The 20,325-nt window shown below is 48.1% G+C and overlaps 1 protein-coding gene across 5 annotated transcripts in view; it reads right to left on the reverse strand.

Annotated features, from left to right (window-relative positions):
* Positions 1–589: 589 nt before the first annotated feature.
* The window catches only part of RERE (arginine-glutamic acid dipeptide repeats), a 143,050-nt gene continuing 123,314 nt past the window's right edge, over positions 590–20,325 (reverse strand). For 4 of the 5 annotated variants that reach the window (XM_015882638.2, XM_015882639.2, XM_015882640.2 and 1 more), the window contains 11 exons: positions 14,907–15,069; positions 13,217–13,309; positions 12,251–12,450; positions 11,539–11,700; positions 10,612–10,725; positions 8,593–9,971; positions 7,735–7,957; positions 6,402–7,125; positions 4,926–5,072; positions 4,477–4,657; positions 590–3,392 (listed from right to left, as the gene is read on the reverse strand). In XM_015882638.2, the coding sequence (XP_015738124.1) occupies positions 3,359–3,392; positions 4,477–4,657; positions 4,926–5,072; positions 6,402–7,125; positions 7,735–7,957; positions 8,593–9,971; positions 10,612–10,725; positions 11,539–11,700; positions 12,251–12,450; positions 13,217–13,309; positions 14,907–15,069 (3,420 nt within the window). In that variant the 3' untranslated portion in view covers positions 590–3,358. The remainder of the gene's footprint in view (positions 3,393–4,476; positions 4,658–4,925; positions 5,073–6,401; positions 7,126–7,734; positions 7,958–8,592; positions 9,972–10,611; positions 10,726–11,538; positions 11,701–12,250; positions 12,451–13,216; positions 13,310–14,906; positions 15,070–20,325) is intronic. The other variant, XM_015882641.2, reaches the window with a different exon arrangement.

Raw genomic sequence — 20,325 nt, forward strand, 5'->3', positions numbered from 1 at the left:
TCTATACACCCATCTATACGTCCCTCTATACATCCCTCTATACACCCATCTATATGTCCCTCTATACATCCATCTATACATCCACCTATACACCCCTCTATACATCCATCTATACATCCACCTACACACCCCTCTATACATCCATCTATACATCCCCCTATACATCCATCTATACATCCACCTATACACCCCTCTACACATCCATCTATACATCCACCTATACACCCCTCTATACGTCCTTCTATACGTCCCTCTATACATCCACCTATACATCCCTCTATTCATCTCTCTATTCATCCCTCTATACATCCATCTATACATCCCTCTATATGTCCCTCTATACGTCCCTCTATACGTCCCTTTATACATCCACCCATCCCTTCCAATCAATGTGCTTATACAGCACACAGGAGCTGGATGTGATGCTGCTGCTGCTCCCTGTGCTGTGTTGGAAATGAGATGGGATCCAAGGAGGAGAAAGCAAAGCTAAGGAGGAGGTGGGATGAGCTTTGTAATACAGGTGGGTGGAAAGAGGCTTCGAGGCTTCACCTCCCCATTGCAATCAACAGACACACTGTGCTGGCAGGCAGAAGCTGGCTGCTGTAGTGTAGCTTGGTTTTATTTATGTCCACAAGTATTTCAAAAAAATTACAAAATACTCAAATGGAGAGAACACAGAAGTCACGATTTCTGGGTTTCTACTCTGTTTACACTGTGTTATCCCATGGCAAACTACTCATTATATACATTAAGCTTCAAGATATATAGAAATGTAGCAGTCAGAATGTACACTCTGCTGTTATTAACGGTGCGGTGAAACGAGCTCAACCATGACGACACACAACAAGAGAGACTTCTCAAAAACACCAAAGCAAAAAAGTGAAAACTTAAAAGCAAAAACCTGTCCAAAAAATAAAAGCCAAAAGAGAGAGATTTCTGATAGCAAACCAGAAGCTCTGGGTTGTTGTTTGAACAGGGCAGCCAACACCAGGATGGCTTCAAAAGCCGCTGTGGGTAAAGCTGTAGTTAATCACAGGTTCTCGAATGGAAGGTTCAGTGCTTTGTTCTAATTTGCTCAAGGATGGGAATTAAATAAACCCCATTATGGGGGTTTATATATGGGGGTTTATATATGGGGGTTTATATATGGGGGTCGGGGCTCCTCTAAAAGAAAGTTAAAAGCAAAGGGTACAAATGTTTGTGGGAGGAAAGGAGCCGTTCCCTTTGTAGCAGTGCCCAAAGGAAGCTCATAGTGCTGGGTGCCACACTGACCTCACAGCCTCCACCTGCCAACACTGGCTGCTCCTGTTAACATCTTCTGAGCTCGTGCACAGGGCATGGAACTGATTAAATGCTACTGCAGTTCCTTAGCATTGCGAAATCTGCAACAGAGGACACAAAGGGTCAGCAACCGACAGCGCCCTCCTCTCTCCCCTTTCTGTTCTTGCTGAAAACACCCTGTTGTGAGGTCTGAATTTGTCAGTGGGTCTCACAGCAACGTCCTTTGGGCACTGCTGATGTCAGCCTGAGCCTCATGTCATGGATGAAGCACTGCACAAACCTTCCATCACAACGTGTCGTTAACCACAACTTTAGCACACGTGGCTCAGTACAGTCCTATGACACAACCATCACATTTATAACAGTCTACGGCGGCAGAGAGAGAGAGTGCTTTGAGTTGAGAGAGGAAATGGGGGAAGCAAGATGGCCAGCAGGTTCAGACGTCCATTGGCTGCACCACCCTCCTCTGCCCTGGCAAAAGAAAACTAAAAGAGAACAAGGCAAAAACCAAACCAAGCAAACATATGGCCAAACAGTAAGAACACATAAAACCTTTCTGCCCAGACAGCAAGCAGAGCTGTCTCTAATATAACACTCCCTGGCCTCCTGTGTGCTCCTCTCCTCTCACTGCCCACGAGGGAACCAGCCAACAGGAGTTTCTGCACGGACCTGTGGTGTTGGAGGCAGTAAATATTACTGTCCGTGTATTATTTGAAGCCCAAAGCTCTAAGTTCCTGAGATACAGAACATTTGTGGCAGTTAAAAAGTTTTTTGCTTATAAAAAAAACAGTAATTCCAGCAGTCCGAATGCAGACTGCTCTTTGCAATACAGCTTTAAGGACACTGAGTTGTCCAGTCCTCCCCTCCCTTAAAAATGCATCAAACACAAGAGGCCAGGGAGGGCAAACCTCCTTAAATATGCAGGGTTTGAAGTTCTGGCTGTGCTACTTTGAGCCACTTTTAGAACAGAGGTTTTAGAACAGATTATTTCTTTGAGCTCTTGGTTAGGGATTGCCTAAAGCCAGTGTAGTTAGCTTGAAGTTCCTTATGGTACAAGGAAAGAGGGGTGTGATGGCCGTGCTGAAGATGAACCCCTGAAGCAGGGTCTAAGTGAGCTCCAAGGGACACCTGCACTGCTGAGAAACCCAACTCAACAGAACAGAGATGTAACACCAACAGAAGAAACAAGAACCAAGAACAGAAAACAGTTGTTTGCAACATTATCCCTGCATCTCCCTTTAATGCTCATTGTTGATAACAAGCCAAATGTCAAGCTTTTACCCATTGGAAATTATTGATACCCACTGTTCCCTTTAATTAAAGGGATAACTATATATATATTTTTTTCTTATTTTTATTAAAAAATCAACTCTGTATTCTGTCAATACCAGGTAGGAATTCACAACGTGGGATGCTACTGAAAATCAACATCAAACGTTTCTGGAGTTTCCTTTTGTTTCATTTCTCCCCTCTAACCCCCAAAAAAAGGTTATTTACAGACTTAAAAAGCCATGCTGCAGAACTTGAGCTCTCTTGAAAATTATGAAGATTTCCTACAATGTATTAAAATAAAAGTAGATTTATTATTAATATTATTATTATTATTATTATAGCACTTGGATTCGGAGCTTGTTATGTCACCTACTTGCAATCCTTGTTTGTTTTCTGAAGGAGCTACAGACGCACTCAGTGTCTCTTGGCGCACAGTGACTCGTGTTGTGAACCCAATCCTAGCACCTACTCAAAACAAACTAGGAAGAAGAAGAAAAAAGAACCAAAAAAACCCAAGGTTGCAGGAAGTTCTCTGTATATCCCACACAGTCCTGTATTTTCAATAGGCTTCTGAATACGTTGTCATGCAGGGAGACCCACACCAGTCTTGAGAAATCTTCTCTACAAATGAACGCTATGCTGATAAGTCTCTACTTGTCGGGTGGTTGTTTCTGGTTTTTTAAATATATAAAGAAATCTTTATAAGATATTCTTTTCCTTTTGTAGCTCTTATTGTACGTAAAAATGTTCCACTCCTTCCCAAGGACTGGGGTTTCCATAGCCAGCATTACAAATAAATAATTTATTACAACTGTTTGTCGCCTTCTTTCTTCAGCCGACTGAAAGAGAAAGAAAACTCAATTTTAACAAACCAAGGAGGTGTGACGACACTTCAGTGGCAGCTTGTCCTCCTGCCAACCTCACCTGGGTGCCCTGAAGGGAACAGAGGGCTGCAGGATGGGCTGCTGGGCTCTCAGCACTAAATGAACCGCTGTAATGGCAGCGATAACGCTGTGTGCTGTGGGAGGAAGCGATGACCTTTCGCTCCTTACAAGTGTGTGAGATCACTCGTGCCAGCTCATCAAGCTTCAGCTTGATCTGTAGTTGCAAGTGAAATGTCACTCAGCTCCAGGCAGAGCGGCTGCCCTCGTGGAATAAGGCCAGCGGGTGGTTTTGGATAGCAGGAACGAGTACAGAAACATCAGAGTGAAGCAGTGCAAGGCAGGTATTTAATATGCTGCTTCCTACACATCCTTGCTACCCGTAGACACACACAATGACCTTTGCTAGGTGCTGAAGGCTGCTGCTTCTTAGCTGACATAGCATTCAGTGGCTGCTGGCCAAGAGGAATTAAGGTGCTGTGAGACAAGGCTCGGAAGAGAACCACTCCACTACCAACAGTCCACAGCACTGTGGGGAGAAAGGGCTGGCAAAGTTCACCTGGGCACTCTCAGCTGTCAGTTCAGGATTGACATTACTCACACTCAGTCTCCCTTTCCCTTTTGTCATTTCTTGAGACTCAATGACTTATGGAACTCCTTATCATTTCTCGTTCATAAAGCTCTCACCCACCTTCCTCCTCCACTGCTCTCAAGGAAGACGAAGGCAGTGCAGAAGCAGCAATCAGAGCAAGAATCACACTAAAAAGCCCAGATGGAGGTAACCCTGCAATGCATGACCCAATTCATTCAAGCCTCGTGCCAACAATGCGGGCCCAGCTTTCAATCTGCCCTATCATCAATGCCCTAATTAGATTTAAGGGCCCTAATTAGGTTTAAGGGCAGCTTCACCAACCTCTCTAAGTGCATCAGGCCAATATCTCCGCCCACAAGAAAGGCTTTCATTTGCAAGAAAAAACAGATGGAACACAGAGCAAGATGAAGGAACCCTGGAGCCTCCACAAGCCCCCGTGGCACCTCTCACCTGTAATAATCTTCCTGACTTGGTAGATGACCACCATGCATGTGAGGATGCCCGTGCAACCACTGCTGCTCCATTGCCAGTCTCTGCAGCTCTGCTGACTGGGCGTGCATGGCCTGCAGCTGGTGGGCTGCGGACATCGGAGGTGGAATGGCACCAGGCAGATCCCGAGGGTAAGGGGTACCTACAACACAGAGGTGTGCATTTGTACACTCATTTGCTACCAGGTCTTGCAGAGAGCTGCCTCACAAAGCCTTTTTTTTTTCCTTCTCTTTTTTTAACCTCTCTTAAAACAGAGACAGCAAACAAAACAAGGCAAATAAAACCCAACTTTGGTCGTAACCGAAGTTACAGCTCAACCCCACTGCCACACCTCCCAGGAAACGCTCCCACCCAGAAGAATGGCTCAGATCAAAGGGCGGCCTCCAACAAGGCCCATAAAATGCTCTCACCAAAGACTGGATGTCGGAGCATTTCATGCTCGTGAGGTGGCTGTCCTAGCAATGGGTTGGGGATGGTCCCAGGTGGGTAGGGGAAACGCGCCAAATGGGGTCCAGCTGCTAACGGATCCACCAGCGGGTGAACAGGTCCTGCTGAACCTTTAGAAGAAGGAAAGAAAGAAAGCAATCAACTGCTTGGGGAAGCATCACTCACTGCTGGGAGATCAAAAGCCCTGTTACCACTTGAGCTGGATCGGCATTTGGCCTAATTGGCGTGTAATTACCGGGAGCTTAGCTCCATCCAATTTGAAACCCACTTTTCTATCTTCAAGTGTTTGAAGTGACATCTGCTTGCCAAACAGTCTTAATTGTTCAAGCAACAACTCCAGGCTTTCAATTTCTACAAGAACAAGAAATCCACCCAGTGACAAAAAATGAAGCAACAAAACCACCCGGAGCTTTCCTTCCATCATCCCCACGTGCACTGCAGCAGAGCCTGCATGCTGACCAGCCCTGCTCAGACCAGTGCAGGTGAATTGAGAAAGAGAAACCTGTTCAATACTGAGAACACAAAAAAACTGTCTGCTCTTACCTTCAGTTGGTATTGCAATTTCTCTCCCCTAATTGCATACATATATGTATATGTATTTATTTAAATTGCTTATAGGATTAAGTTTCCCCCAGCTCAGAGTGCACTGGCTTCTGCAACAGCATTCAAATTCTTCCCCTACTCAACAAGAAGGGAAGGAAGCCGTGCTTAATGCATATGCTCCAAGGCAAAGTATGCTATATTTGCTTGCACTAACAGTACATTTGTACCCAGAAGCACCAGGAGCTGCACTGTCAGTACTTGGCCTTCTCTCATTTTCCTTTCTTGGCTGCTCCTGCACCTGGTGCCTTGCTTGCAATGTTCTCTCTGGTCTACTACCAGAAAAATTCTGCTTAGTGCCAGACTCACGACACGCTCAGAGGAGCAACTGTGTGGCTTACTTTAGAAATGAACAAGGCACCGATTCATTTTGACACTACTGAATACCTTGGGAAAAACTTTTCCATATGTAAGAATACACCGTCACTAGAAAGATGCCAACCCATCAGTTTAGCTATTTCTTAGGAGAATTGTGACAGGGAACTTTAGCTCAACTACAGCCACGTGGTTGGCACGACAAATGGCTCAAGAGATCAAGTTCTCCTTGCTGCTTTCTTAAAAGCTCTTAAATGCCTCTCACAGCGACAGCACAGAGTCTAAATGGATATCACTGGATCAGGTTGCCCAAGGAGGCTGTGGATGCCCCATCCCTGCAGGCATTCAGTGCCAGGTTGGATGTGGCTCTGAGCAGCCTGTGCTGCTGGTTGGCGACCCTGCACACAGCAGGGGGTTGAAACTGGTTCTATACAGGAAAACAGAGGACTCCTAACTCCAGGTGGCAATGTGCCTGCTTTGGGCAGAGCATCCAAGCAAACTGCCCAGCCAGCTCCGGAGCTCACCTTGATGGAGGGGATCCTGCTGATGTAGGTGTAAATGCGAATGTATGTGCGAATGTTGGTGATGGTGAGGCGTGACGTTGAACATCTGAAGCCGTGCCAATGGGTCGTTTGTCAGCGATGCCATCCGCTCCGCGTGTATCCTCTCCGCTGCCAGTCTGTCAGGGTAGCTCATCTCAGGCCTTAACTGCGGGCCTGCCAGTGCAAGTCTCTCTCTTTCAAGAGGGTTCAAACCCGGGTGGAAAGAAGCGAATGGGTGAGGTCCTGCTGTTGGGGGAATAGTCAGTGCGCCGTGCCTGGCAAAATGCTCCATGGGGTTGGTGGCCGGGTGCAGCGCATCGAGCTCCGGGGGCTTCACCTCGAAGCCGGGCTTCATCCTCTCTCTCAGCTCCCTCTCTCGGATTTCTCGCTCCCGGATCTCCCTCTCCCTCAGCTCTCGTTCCCGGATGGTGGGATCCACGTTGTAGAGGCCGGGCATGTGGTAGGCCAGGAGAGGGTCGGTGGGGTTCAGGGGGACGAAGAAGGGATGGTTACGGTTTGTTGGAGACATGACGTGAGGACGGGCGTACTCGCTCAGTGTTCGTAGAGCAGGTGTATCTGGGCCAATGTAGGGTGGGACGGCAGCGATGGTGGTTGGTGGGGGTTCAAACGAAGGTCTCATGTGTGCTGGCCCACTGAGCTGTGACTCCCCGAGGCGGCCTTCATGGGAGGAGCTGGAGACCTTCTGCTGCACAAATGGGGGAAGAGATGCTTAAGTTCAACTTGTTTGGCTTACCAACACTGACATGCGTTTCCCCCCCTTTGTGTTTCAAGAACACATTAACAGCCTCCCCATTCTATGAGCCCAAAGGTCACCATTCCTTTCCTACAGGCTACCAAAACACAGCATAACAAACCAAGGATTCATTGCACTGACTTTCTATAGTGAGAATGGAGTTTGGGTCTTCCCATCATACAAAATATAGACAGTGACTTTGTGCCTGCACTGCAAAGGTAGTGTTACACAACATAATTCATTGTATCTACACCTACAGAGCGTTTTTCATATCTGAGCATCTATTGCAAGTAATGCAAACACTCAGCCCAGTTATCCCCAGCTGCACTGCCTTCCCACACACAATTATAGGCTGAGAATAGAAACTCTCCACTTCCTTTAGAGAAGAAAGAGACAGGCAGGTTGGGAATGCTCAGAGCTGGGCGGCTTTCACTTAACACACGGCTCCACATTCACAAATACCTGGCTGCACGTGCATTCAGGCACCTGTGGGGATGTGCACTTTGCAGTCACTATCCATGTCAACCCTCTTAAGCAGCTTTTAGCTACAAATAAACCTACCGCAGCTCTTTCTGCTTCTCTTTCACGCTCACGTTCTCTCTCTCTTTCCTTCTCTTTTTCCTTCTCTCTCTCCCTTTCCTCTCTGGCTTTCTGCTCCGCTTCCCTTTTGGCCTTTTCAATGGCCTCTTCTCTCTTCTTGGCCAGTTTGGATCCTGCCAGAGGCATGAAGTACAAATCTGCTCTTGAGCAGGAATTGTAGCCACGGTCCAGGTGCTTATAGAACCTGAGGGAAACAAAACAGAAAGAAATCAGTTCTGGAAAGGTGGAAGTCTGAGGTTTAAGAGCTACATGTCAAGGAGGAAAAGTTATCACTGTACACTTTCTGAAAGGGAACGAAAGGAATTAATTGTGCCATGTGACAACACAGACAAGCAGAGCACAATACCCCTCTCACAAGTACAACCTCCAATACCCCTGTCTGAAGAAGCACCTTCACAGAGAAGAACAGCAAAGCCCTGATTAAAACAAGGGCTGACAAGATGCACGTGTAAAACACATTCACATCTTACTGAAGCTGATTTCTCACATGCATTCAGAAGTCTTCTGAGCCGACAACATAAGGACAACAATTAGGAGAGAAAGGAGAACTCTAACCATGCAACATTTGCATTTCAGCTCAGGAAGCCTTCCTGCAAGAACCAGGAATGGGAGGCAGGAAGATTCACTTATCTCCCTTAGCTATCTTTGGGAAGGGTGGAAGGGAACACAGCCACTGCTTAATGCAGGGGGAAGTCCCTAACAAAGTATTTTCTTGATAAAAAAGAAAGTAATTCCACTGTAACAAGCAGGAGAGATGCAAGCTTTTGGGTCCTGCTAAAGAGAAGTGCACCAAGGAAGCACTGCTGCCAACCTCCATACCTGGCAGACTGGCTGGCATGACTCGGTGTATCCACCACAGTTGGTTCTGGGGATGGACTCCGTGGTGGAGGTGGGGGGCTTTCTGGTTCCTCAGCCTCATCGGGGACCTCCTCTTTGATCTGGATAGGTGGCAGCGTGCAGGACGTCACCACTGGCACGCTCCCACTAGAAGCTGCTGACGTGGAGATGGAAGTCTGAAGCGGGATGCCGGGCACGGCAGGCGGCGTGGAAGTGGAGGGGCACGAAGGAGAGGTGATGGATGGTGGGGCTCCGGGCACAAAGGGATGCTGAGAAAAGGGGGGCTGCGAGGATACCTGGTGGAGTCCAGACGGGGGGTGAGCGGCGGATGGGGGAAGGCTCTGACTCTGGGTCAGGACGGGAGGCTGGGCTTGCGAGGACTGCAGTGGCTGGCTCTGGGGCATCAGCTGCAGGGGAGGAGGATGCGCAGATGGAGGGTGGTGAGTGGACAGGGAGCTCAGGGGTTTTAGAGCTGGTGGCGGAGGCAGGTTGGAGTTCATTGAGAATGGAGAAGGGCCGGAGAGATGAGGAGGGTGCTTGTGGGATGGAGGGGTGGGAAGCTGCGGGATGGGGGTGGTGGGGGGAGGTTTGATGTGAGGCATGGCCATGGGCGCGGGGGGCAGTGGCTGCTCCCGTGGAGGCTGGGCCTGCTGCAATGGGGCTGAGGCCGGCAGGGTGGGCTGAGACACCTGCAGTGCAGAGTGGGAGTGAGATGGAGCTTGTGTCTGAAGGGGAACCTGAGACTGAGGCGACTGCGTGGGGAGAGAGAATGGCTGGGGGGGTACGGGATGAGGCAGCAGGGGCTGTGCCTGCAGGCTGTGCGGGGCAGGCTGGGGCTGAGTGTGCAGCGGAGGCTGCGAATGGGGCTGCGACGAGGCTGGGGTGGGCTGGCTCTGAGATGCATTCAGAGGCTGCAGGGGCGGGTGGGGTGATGGCAGTCTCTGCGGGTGCAAAGCAGGGGCTTGCTGGATGTGGGAATGAGGAGGAGGCGGCGCGGGGGCCTGGGGCTGGCTGGGGGCCTGGGATGCTGGTGGTGAAACCTGTGTCGGAGCTGCAGAAGCACTCGAGGCTGCTGGCAGCGGTGCTGGCAGCTGGGCTGGGATGGGGGGCATGGGAGGAGGAGCCTGGCCGGAGCTGCTGGGTGCCTGCAGTACTTGGGGTTGTGCCTGCAGCACTTGCTGCTGAGCGGATGAATCTGAGTCGCTCTCATTGTCTTGAGGGCTGTAGACGCTGGGTGAGGTGCTCCTGTTATCCTGGTCGATGTCCTTGGGGTCGCTGCTCCCTTCGTCGTTGACGCTGCGGCTGTCAGAGCTCTCGCCTTCACCCTCACCCTCCGAGGGAGAGTTCGGCCTGCTGATCTCCTGCGGGAGAAGGAGAGACAAACAGGTGTGCGTGAGGAACTGCATGCAGTGTGTCACACAGAAGCATCTGGGACACATGCTGAGTGACAAAACCACCCCCTGAATCTCATGGGACAAAGCAGCACAGGCAGCACCACCACAGCACACAAGAGTTCTGGGCCCCCCAGAACCAGAGATGAACACATGGGGAGAATCCAATGTAGGGCTCTGAAGCTAAGTGCAGGGCTGGAGAAGATGCAAAGAGAGCTGGGGCTGCCCAGCCTGGAGAAGAGAAGGCTCAGCCCAGCTACTATTAGATTATGACAACTCCAGAGTTGTTCTAACTTGTCAAAGAAAAGGGAAAGCCAAATTTCAATTAAAAAAAAACATCTGAGGCGTGTGGGGGGGGGAAATAAACTAAGTAAGTTCCTCCTGTATTGCCTAAGTATAAAACAAACAGACTCCTGAACTTACCCTATGTTGTTCCACTGCTTTCCAACAGACGGAACACATTATAATACGGGTTGCTTTCTAGCCACAGATTAAGTTAAAATTTGCTGTGGCCTAAATTGGTTTTGTGTTCAGGGTTTGTTGGAGGATTTGCGCTCCCTCCCACACTCAAACTGTTCCCAAAAATGAAAATATTTCTCCAAATACTCACTTGAGTTTTGGATTTTTTGGCACTGGACCTTTCGGGCTCCTCTGTGTCAGACGCCGCCTTCTCCCGCTGCCTCTTGGAATTCTTCAGAGGGGAAGATACCTCTTCTTTTATTTTCTGCCACAAACGAAGCAGAAGAGAACAGTTACCAGTGATGTAAACACAGAAGTAAATGAAGCACAAGTCAGTGCTTTCATGCTGAACACAAACAAGGAGGGCTCCCATGGAGCAGGAGAACTTATCAGAAGTTGAGATCTCCAGTATTTAACACCGAGCCAAGTCAGCATTTGCTCAACTTCTTATTTTTTCCTGTCCTACAGAAAGGCCATGGATGGAGCCCTCCTGCTAAGAGCCTGAAATAGTTACTTATTTTTAACTTGCTGCTATTCAATTTACAGTGCTTAATGCAAGCTTCTTTCTTCATCTGCCTTTGTTTCATCAGTGCTTGCATGGAAAAGCACTTAGTGAAACAGCCTAAAGTGTCAGCTAGCTCTGAAAAACAAGTAAATTGCATACAGCAAAACAGTAACGGAAGTATTCTCAATTACTACACATTCATATTCCTTTATAAATAAAGATTAAGTGCTGCTTAAGAAACCAAAACTGTCTACTTGTCTGGGATGTAGCATTTCTGATTGGTATTACTTCCATGAGCCTAACGCTTGTATTTGCATCTGAAAATGAAGGATTAGTTGATCACAAGAGCAGTAAGGTCGTGTGGGGATACTTTAATGGCTTTTATCACATCCGTATGCATGAGAATAAGGCATCAGTGAGATGCATCATTAAACGGTTTGCACAGCTACATAAGTTGGAATTTCTATGTCTCTGAGTGATCCCCCAGTCCCCTCGAATCTACATCTCACCAAGCTGATGATAGAGGCCTCAGGTGCCCAGTTGTAACACAAAAGAAGGATGGGGAGATTTTACCTTGGTGGATTTCTTCACTGAATCTGCTTTGCTGTCATTACTGGAGGTGCTGGCAGCACTAGGAGAGTTGCGGCCGCTGGAACGGATGTCTTCATTAATGGGTGAGGCTCTACCATCAGGGCTGGCTGGCTGCTTTTTACGACCACTACGTAGTGTAGACATCTATTTGTGTAACAGACATAAAAGTTTATCCCAGTCAGCATTTGTGAGGCAAGTACTAACTATGCCCACATCAAAACACAGAGCAAGATGCACCTTAAGCTCTGTCTGCTAGAAATAAGAACATGATGCACCCTCAGCTGCTATTATCCACATGCTATATTTTCTTCATAAAACATGCATACATGTTTTTAAGTGTGCAGACATACACAGGGGGTGATGTGGGTGGAGACCTACAGTTCCATTTAAAAACATTATATATACGTTTGTGTATGTATATACATACACATCTATGTGTCTGTGGGCATGCAAACAATCAAGCCCAACTGCCGAAGCCACTTATAGTTTCACAGTGCTGCTGCTATGCCATAAGGAACCACAGCAGAATAGGCTCCAGTAATTACTGCTATTTCCCTCCCAGTGCTGTATTCTCTTGGATGAGAGGCAAACAGGTGGGACAGAGGAACCAAGTCTCATTTTAGACCACCTAAGGCAACACCTCCCTTTTACAGAACACATAGAAATGCAAAAGAACCAACAGTGTGAAGCCTACCGAGCCTCGACTCCGCCTTGTCCTCATGCTATGCTTTCCACTAAGTCCATCATCTTCCTCTTTGACAGGCTTAAACATAAAGGGTGGAGGGTCTACAGGCTTCTCAATGGGTGGCAGCTCTCCGTACTTTTTGAAGTGAATGCGACAATCTGTGCACAATAAGATGTTTTCTCGACCGCCGTGGTGCCAATCCTTGGAGGCTTGGGGCAGAAAATGCAACAGCTCAGAAATATGCAATCAGCTGGATGGTCAGCAGAAGCGTATTGCATTATTACAACAGCAAAGCAAAAAAAGAACCCCAACCCACCAGGAAATCCACATCACTACGGAAGTATCTGCTTTTCTACTTGCAGCTAATTGTGAAATCTCCATCAACTTTGCCCTGTTCCAAGCTTAATCGGCCTTCCAGTGCACAGCTTCTTCAATGTTCAATTTAAAAGCTGTTTACTTAAGCAACTTCAGCTCTGAAAATAACAAAGGAAGGAGTCTCATCTGCTCTACCTGGGAAGTGACAGGCAGCTATTATTCTCTGAGGCTGTGGTTTCTTAAAAGAGAAGTGAACCGTGCACTTCTCATTTCCTTCCCTTACCATGGGGCTCCCACCAAGCCACGCATGCGCCCACATACAAGGCAGCCTTCATGTTGGTGCCCTATGAAGACGTTTTGTATGGGACAGTCACTGCTCAATGTTGATTTGTTGAGCACAGATGCTTTAAACCAAGAACTCTGATTAGATTTGTAGATTTTACTGCAGAAATGGTTACCTCCCAGGACTCTCCTCTGTCTCAGCAATAGTAATTCGCAGCCGTAAGTCATTACCAACTCTGCTCTGAGTGCTGCATGTTTCAGCTGATTCAACCCCACACTTTCTGAACAGCTGTGCACACACATGCACACGCTTGGATAAACCTGTGTACAAAAGGCAGCAGCAAAGGGAGGGAAGCACAGCAAGAATCAGACACGTACTGGTTGTGAAGCAGTGACGGCAGGCGTAGCCCTTCAGCTCCTGTTCACTGTCCTCACTGTCAAAGTCATCTTCACTGGCCGAGCTCAAGTCCACTGAATAAGTAAATAAAAGAGGGAAAAAAGGGAAAGAAAGAACAAAAAAAGTCAGCAGGATTTTCTGTTTCTGCCCACCTGGTTGCAATAACCATCAGCAATGATGGCTCTCGCTTCAATTCTGTGACTTCCTACAACCACGCTGCCTTGGTAGCTCATTGTATCAGATTCTGCAAACTAAACAAGACCTGACCTGGTGAATCTACAGATAAAAAACGCATTCCAGGAATGTACAAAGCGATCCAATGTTCCAATTCACAGAACTTTAGGTTTGGTAGATTACACCTTTCCAATTAAGCTGTTGTTCACCACTGTGCTTGTGAGGGAGGCAGCGTTCCTACATCACAACTTAGTAGAGAAAGGAGCTTTGTGTCTAGAACCTGGTCAATTTAAAAGAGGATCCTATTAGCTTTCCAGTCCTTACTGCAAGGCTCCTTTGACTTGCAACCCATTGCATTACATCTTAAGAATGTCCCATTTCAAAGAAGCAGACAACACAGCCCCAATCACTTTCCTTTGCTGCAAGCAGTATGTAACACATTATCTATGATGCTGAGAGCTAAAAAACACCACTTAAACCACAGAAGATGTGCAGACACCACAAACTTTACCCTTCCTTGTCTTCTAAAACAACTCTTGACCAAATCCTTCCTTGTTGAGAGCGCTGTGTTCTTCTAACCACTCACTATGAACTGACAACATAATGGATCCCTAAACCATCACAAGCAGAAAACCCTGTTGAGGATATCACTCTGATGTGTGGCATCTTCTGTTCACATCAATTAGAAAAGAAGCCCCTGATGGAAGAACACTGATTTTCCAAAGGTTCTGGGAGGCTATTTATCATATGTGCAGGTTACAGAGTGTTACAACAATCTCAGCACAGAGCAGCTAGCAACCCTTGCTATCTCACTACAACTCTCCCTTCAATTCTCTGTCCTTCCCTACTCACCACACTCTCTACTACCCCTGGAATTCTGCCTTCCACACAGTGCCTTGTCTTTAAAAGGCACACAAAACGTGCTGTGTTTAGTCCACGGGAAGACTTCAGGCTCACAGGATGCTGTCAGCCTTTGACAGAACCATTTATAAATGCACAACCACATTACTAACCAGAACCTCTTACAACACAGCACATCTCGCTGGTTTGGGCAATTATTCTTTCTTTAGACCCTTCCGCTTCAATCAAGGCCAAAGCACTTCTGTGATAAATGAAGACACAGCAGCACTGCCTGCAGCAGCACATTGTGATAAAGCAGATGGAATGGTCACCGTGTAAGGATGAAAGGACTTCTCTCCTTTCGCATTTTCTCATTCCCATTACTGTAATAAGCCTGGAGAAAGCGCGACACAAGACCAAGAAAATTCAGCATCAGGGCAATGTTTCCATCCTAACGCGATGCTTTTAAGAACTACACACAGCTCTGCTGATCAAAGATGCCTACCACATTCCAGCATAATGGTACAGGAACAGCAGAGGGCAGCTGCCTGAACTCCATTTCCTTGCCGTATTCACTCGAAGGTACGGCACCGCTATGTTACTGTCTCTCCCTGCTCCTAACCAAAGATAAATGCAGGCCTTTCAGCTTCCACTTACAGAATTCGCTGGAGGGGGGCCTGGAGGGAGTGTTGACCGGAGTGGAAGCAGTTCGAGTTTTAATCCTCCGAAACACAGCCTGTCTTCGATGCCTACGGTGGGCTCGAGAACTTGCTGCTTCAGGGGTTTTCTTCCAATAGTAATAGAAGGTGATTAGTTCTCCCTGCAAATACAGAAGGAATATGTTAGAGGGGCAAGCAATTCTGACTTGTCAGCTCTTTTCCTCCCTCTTGCTCTATATACGTGCACACGTGTTTTTACAGGAAGCTTCACGATGCGTTTCAGCCAAAGAATCCTTTAGAAAGAACAGAAAAACCTTCCATGTCTGCTGTTTGCTGGTTGGGGGGGAGGCAGGGAGGCACAGAAGCAGCCAAGGGCTTTCTGCTGCCCTCCACCTCCCCTGGAACAGAGGTCTGAGGTCTCCAGCCTGGCACTGCTGGAGCCCCCGCTCTGCAGCTTCACAGTGTGTGGTTTTAATCTCTCTTACTTTGAAAGCCCATCTTATTTCCTCATCTGCTTCCAAGGGAGAAGGTGCTGCTCCTTTCAAGTCGCAAGAGGAAACGGAGGAACTCCGAGCAACCCCTTGGAAACTGGCATCAGAACCAACACACGTGGGCTGCACATAGAGAAGGCTGAACTGCACTGTGTGCGACCAGACCCCATAAACCCATTCTGCTCTCAGTGGGGCACATCGCTCAATCTGAGGCTAATAAAGACACACCCTTAATCCAACCTCTCCCAAGGGCCTCAAACAAGCAATTACAGCCGTAACTAACATCTGCACCGCCGAAACACTTGTAAGACAAAAGGAGGATGTTGTTCTAGACATTAACTGCTGACATCTGAGACACTTGAAGGGTTTCATCCGTGCCTCATTTGAAAATAGAAACGCCAGGAAAAGAGCACAGCCACCGCTCTGCTTTCTGGTAGAGGCAGCTGAGATTTGGCAGTGCCATTTCAGCTCCATGTCTGCCTGGTGCTGCTTGCTGTGCTGGGGCACCGCTGGCACCAGGAGGCACGCAGGGCTCTGCAGAGAAGCGTGGGCAATGCTGCTCTGCACACAAAGCCTCTTCCAAACGATACCTATAAATTCATGGAGAGCAAAGCTCAGGTGCCAGCACGGAGGAACAGCTCAGTAAATCCTCCGTCTGGATGTCGGCGAATTGACGTGTCCTCTGACATATGGCAATGGCAGGGTGCAATCCAATCTGTTTTCCTCCCATCATAAAAGAGGAAACGGGAACCTATTTGAGCTCTATTTACACACGGCGAACCCATCAGGTCCCAGGGGAAGTTTAACAACTCACGCCTGCACTGCATCATATAAAAAAGCTCATTTAAAGAACGAAGAAATGGTGCGTACTTATGAAAAATACCATTTTTGTGAGCACAGCACTTTTCTTCTCCCTGAGAACCTCTCGGAACCGCACTCACAACCGCGCAGATAAAGCTGAAAGCAAAGTTTATTCAACGATGAACTGTGCCACCATTGCAATCCCTTATCAGCGAGTGACTCAAATTCCCGACAGACAGCAGCAGAAGGCACAGGGGAAGCACGAACACAAGATGCCAGTGCTACACACACACAAACACGCTGCTCTGCAAAGACTCCACGCCAGATCTTATTAGCTGCCTGGCTGTCCAATGCTGTATTGTCTACCTGGGGGATTAAACCAGCCTGGATTAGAAGCAGCTCGCTGGGGCTGCACGGGTGGCAGCAGCTCAGCACAAAGGGAAACGTCGGGAAAGCCTCGGTTCTACCGACGGGAGGAAAACAGCTCCCAGCTTCACTGCAAGAGAAGTCAAATGAACTTTAATCAAACATGCAGAGCGTGCGCTGCCGAACCCCCGGCTCACATCAATTCAGGGAACAAAAGCTGTTGCAGAAATCAATAGCCTACTGAAACATTAACACAGGCGGGCATTGATCAAAAGGCCCGCTTACAAAAGGCAGCCTTGCAAATTAGCCCATGTTTTTTTGCTTGCAAGCAAACAGAGAAGCACAAACACGAACTGCCCGTAACAATCATTTTGTTGTGGTGCTCTCAGCTCACCTCACCATGAGGCCTTGCAGCAGCACATTGCCCTGCAGCTCATCTTCTCCCTACGTCCCAGGCTTTGTCTTTAAAGGGAAAGAAATGCTGCGAACCCACTGGCCAGCAGGTTCCCAACACCCTCCATCCTCCCCAGCATCACACTCCCATCTATCAGCAATAAACCCCTCCGCCTTTCTCTTACATCTCCCACCAACCTCAGCCCCTGCAGCTCAGCCCACGCACCCCAGCCACATTGCACAACCCCAGGGCAGCCCTTATTGCCTCCTCCCCGCCTTGAACAAACTGCCAGCAGTGCAGCATGCCCTGCTCTCTCACTTATCACTGCTTTTCAAATGCACAGCACACAGTACAAGCTGTGCCCCGTGTTTGTGTTTAGTCTTGCCTTGGGTACACAAAGGCTGAGCCCTGCTGCAGCACCGCTCCCATAGAGCAGTCTCACAAATGCACCAACTTACCTTCAAGTATCTGTTGTGCTTTAACAGAGTGAGCAAACATCATCATTGCACTTTAATTTCCCCAGAGCTCAGCTCTGTCAGGAGAAAAAATACTGGGGAGGGGGGGGGGGGGCAACGAGGCTGTAATTAAACAGAAAAGGTAAACAACAGCTCCCCCAAACAGCCCCACCAGCAGCCACAGCAGAGCAGAGGGGTCTGTCCAGCTGTGGTCTTAATGAATTCACATTGGGATGTCACTGAGCCACTACAGCTAATCCTGCACCTCTCCTGGACTGCACAGCCCCAGCATCACCACCAGCATCACCACCCGGGCACACGGGCCACACAACCATAGTGCTGCGTACTGCAGTTCGAAACCTGGTCTGCGTGGCTCTGTCAGCTGTGACAAATAGGTTTGCATATGTTCTAATTAAGCAGTAAGTCTCCGCAGCCTGTTCAGGAGCACTGATTAATGCCTGCATCGCAATACAGCATAACCTGAAATATTAGTGGAATGTTAAGAGAGGCTTTTAAAGCCAAGCAATACCTTACTAATGCTGCAAAAAGCAAATTAGAAACTAAGCAAGGCTTTCTAAGGCAAACAGTGCAGCCATCACCACCAGGCTTACCAGGCCAGGCTCATCCCTGTTCCTCGGCAGCCCCCCTTCTGCCCTCAATACAATCTGCTTTCCTCTTGGGTCAATATCCCTGTTTCATTCCTACCACTTGGCCGGATGGTTTCAGCAAACCAGAGGAATCCAAACGTTATTGTGCACAGCCTGAAAGAACGTCCATATCAGGGCTCAGTGCCACATTTAACTGCTGACTTCCACGCAGCCTATTTGCTAACTTTCTCCACTGTTTGCAATCACAGGTTGCAATATCCTGGCAGGAAATAAGATAACGAGCACGTCCCAGAAGGGACCCTTTGCTAACTGTCCTGGTGACCAGTTCTTGTTCCTTGTTTCTAGGGTTGGAAGCACCAGTTTGAGCAGTTCTGCACAATTGGCATTGCTTTGTTCTGAGCCTGTGCTGCAGCTGGAAGCTGTTGACCCTCTCTTTCCAGCTGTATGTCATGCCAGAAGGAAAAGCAAGCTTTGTAATTACGGCTTCTTCCTCCAGAGACTCCTCTTTGTTAATCAGAGGCCCTGAGATCCCCAGGGGACTGCAGGCTGCTGGCTGCATCCATGACTAATTATTAGATCCTCTCTAGATAGCATCACGGCAGCTCCCCAGCACTGCCACCAGGTATGCCAGGCAGGGCTCTCTCTGGAGCTGGATCAATTAAGAGGTTATCAAAACAGCCCAAGAATTAAGCACCTGCTCGCCTTATCCACATCTGTTAAGGACTTGTTTTCTACTCACTGCCCCTTCGCAGCTTCTCTTACCCACATTTCTGGGAGCTCTTATTTGCTCCATCCCAGCAATGCACGATCCAAGGGGAAGGTGTTGGCTGTGGCTCACGTGGGTGCACACACGAGAGAGCAGACGTGCATCAGCAAGCCATAAAGCTGTTAAAGCGACCGCACTCCATCCCGTAAACATCCTCCTATTTATCTGTCCTTCATTACATGCACAATCTTATTATCTCCGCACACCCTCAAAGAGACAGCCGTCAGGGTCACCCCATAAAATATACATCGGCGGCGTTACATTTAATGACTGGAGCGGGAAGAGAAATGAAGGGTGGGAGGGGAGGAGGACTGCAGCTGCTTTAAAGGGATCATCAGTTAGATCTGTGCATTTCCTGAGGTGATAATTGAATGACAGTGGCTGGAGGGGAATCCATTTTTGAGCTTAAGAAAAGACTGTTAAAGAAAAAATGTGTTTTTGTACTGCAGCACGTAATGGCTGCCGGGAAATGAGAACGCTTCCCTCGACCACAGCAGCTCTGCTTTATGGCTTTTATGGGGCTGAGCACACTCAGCAGCTCACACCGACCCCAAACACTGGCAGACTTTGGTAATTCTAGCTCAGAATAGGCTATGTTCTGTTGCAGCTCATGTGTCAACTTCAATTAATTTAAATGAAAGATCAATTTGCAAATGGGCACACTGGGCACAAAGTGACACCCTGGGTGAAGGGACGGCAGCGTCCCACACTTGCTTTTAACTATTAAAACATTAATTGTCATATTGTAATATTCAGCAAGGAGATTGATGCCCCTGCATCTCAGTCAGGTGTTCACACTCTTACCTGTGTCTCTATTACTGCATTAGCTTATCAAAAAAGAGGGGTTCCCTCTTTGCTCCTCTGCAGGCAGATGTGTGAGCCCAATGGCTCTGTAGGTCCACAGCTGTCCCAGCAACGACCCACTCCCATCCCCAGATGGAAACCCCATCAGTTCTATCAGATTTTCCCCTTTTAACAGGGCGAGAAGAGCTGAATGGTAAGTAAGGAATTAGTCATTTGTGTTCTGAACGTCGCATTCTGTAATTGCTTTCATTTCAATACAGCAATGAGAATCAAGGCCTGCTGCTGGGAACCTCAGCCCCCGGTGCACTGTACACTGCTGTGCTCCCATCTCCACGGAGCAGATGTTTCAGGTTTCCCAGACACATCTGTGATGAATCACACAAGGCTTGGCTTGTCAAACGTGAGCGTTATCTGCACTGACATGCAGCTTCCGCCCTTTGCAGCTCACAGCCCATAGGGGAGCTGCTGAGTTTCGCCATTTACTGAAGCCGTATTTAAACAGACAGCGCTCAGAAAATACCAAAAAATGACACAAGAGGCAACAAACTACATGAAATGACCCTTTTTGCTAATGAGGAAAGCAAATATGAAATCATGCAGACAGAGCAGAACCCGCCATCCCTTTTTATCTGCAGCTGGAGCCTTCGCAACCAGTTGCTTTGTGATGTGAACTGCCCCATGCTGAGACAGCTCAACCTGACCTCTAACCAAAGCTTCTGGGGCAGCCAAGCA

The sequence above is a fragment of the Coturnix japonica genome, chromosome 21 (assembly GCF_001577835.2).
Source record: "Coturnix japonica isolate 7356 chromosome 21, Coturnix japonica 2.1, whole genome shotgun sequence".
In the NCBI taxonomy this organism is placed as follows: domain Eukaryota; kingdom Metazoa; phylum Chordata; class Aves; order Galliformes; family Phasianidae; genus Coturnix; species Coturnix japonica.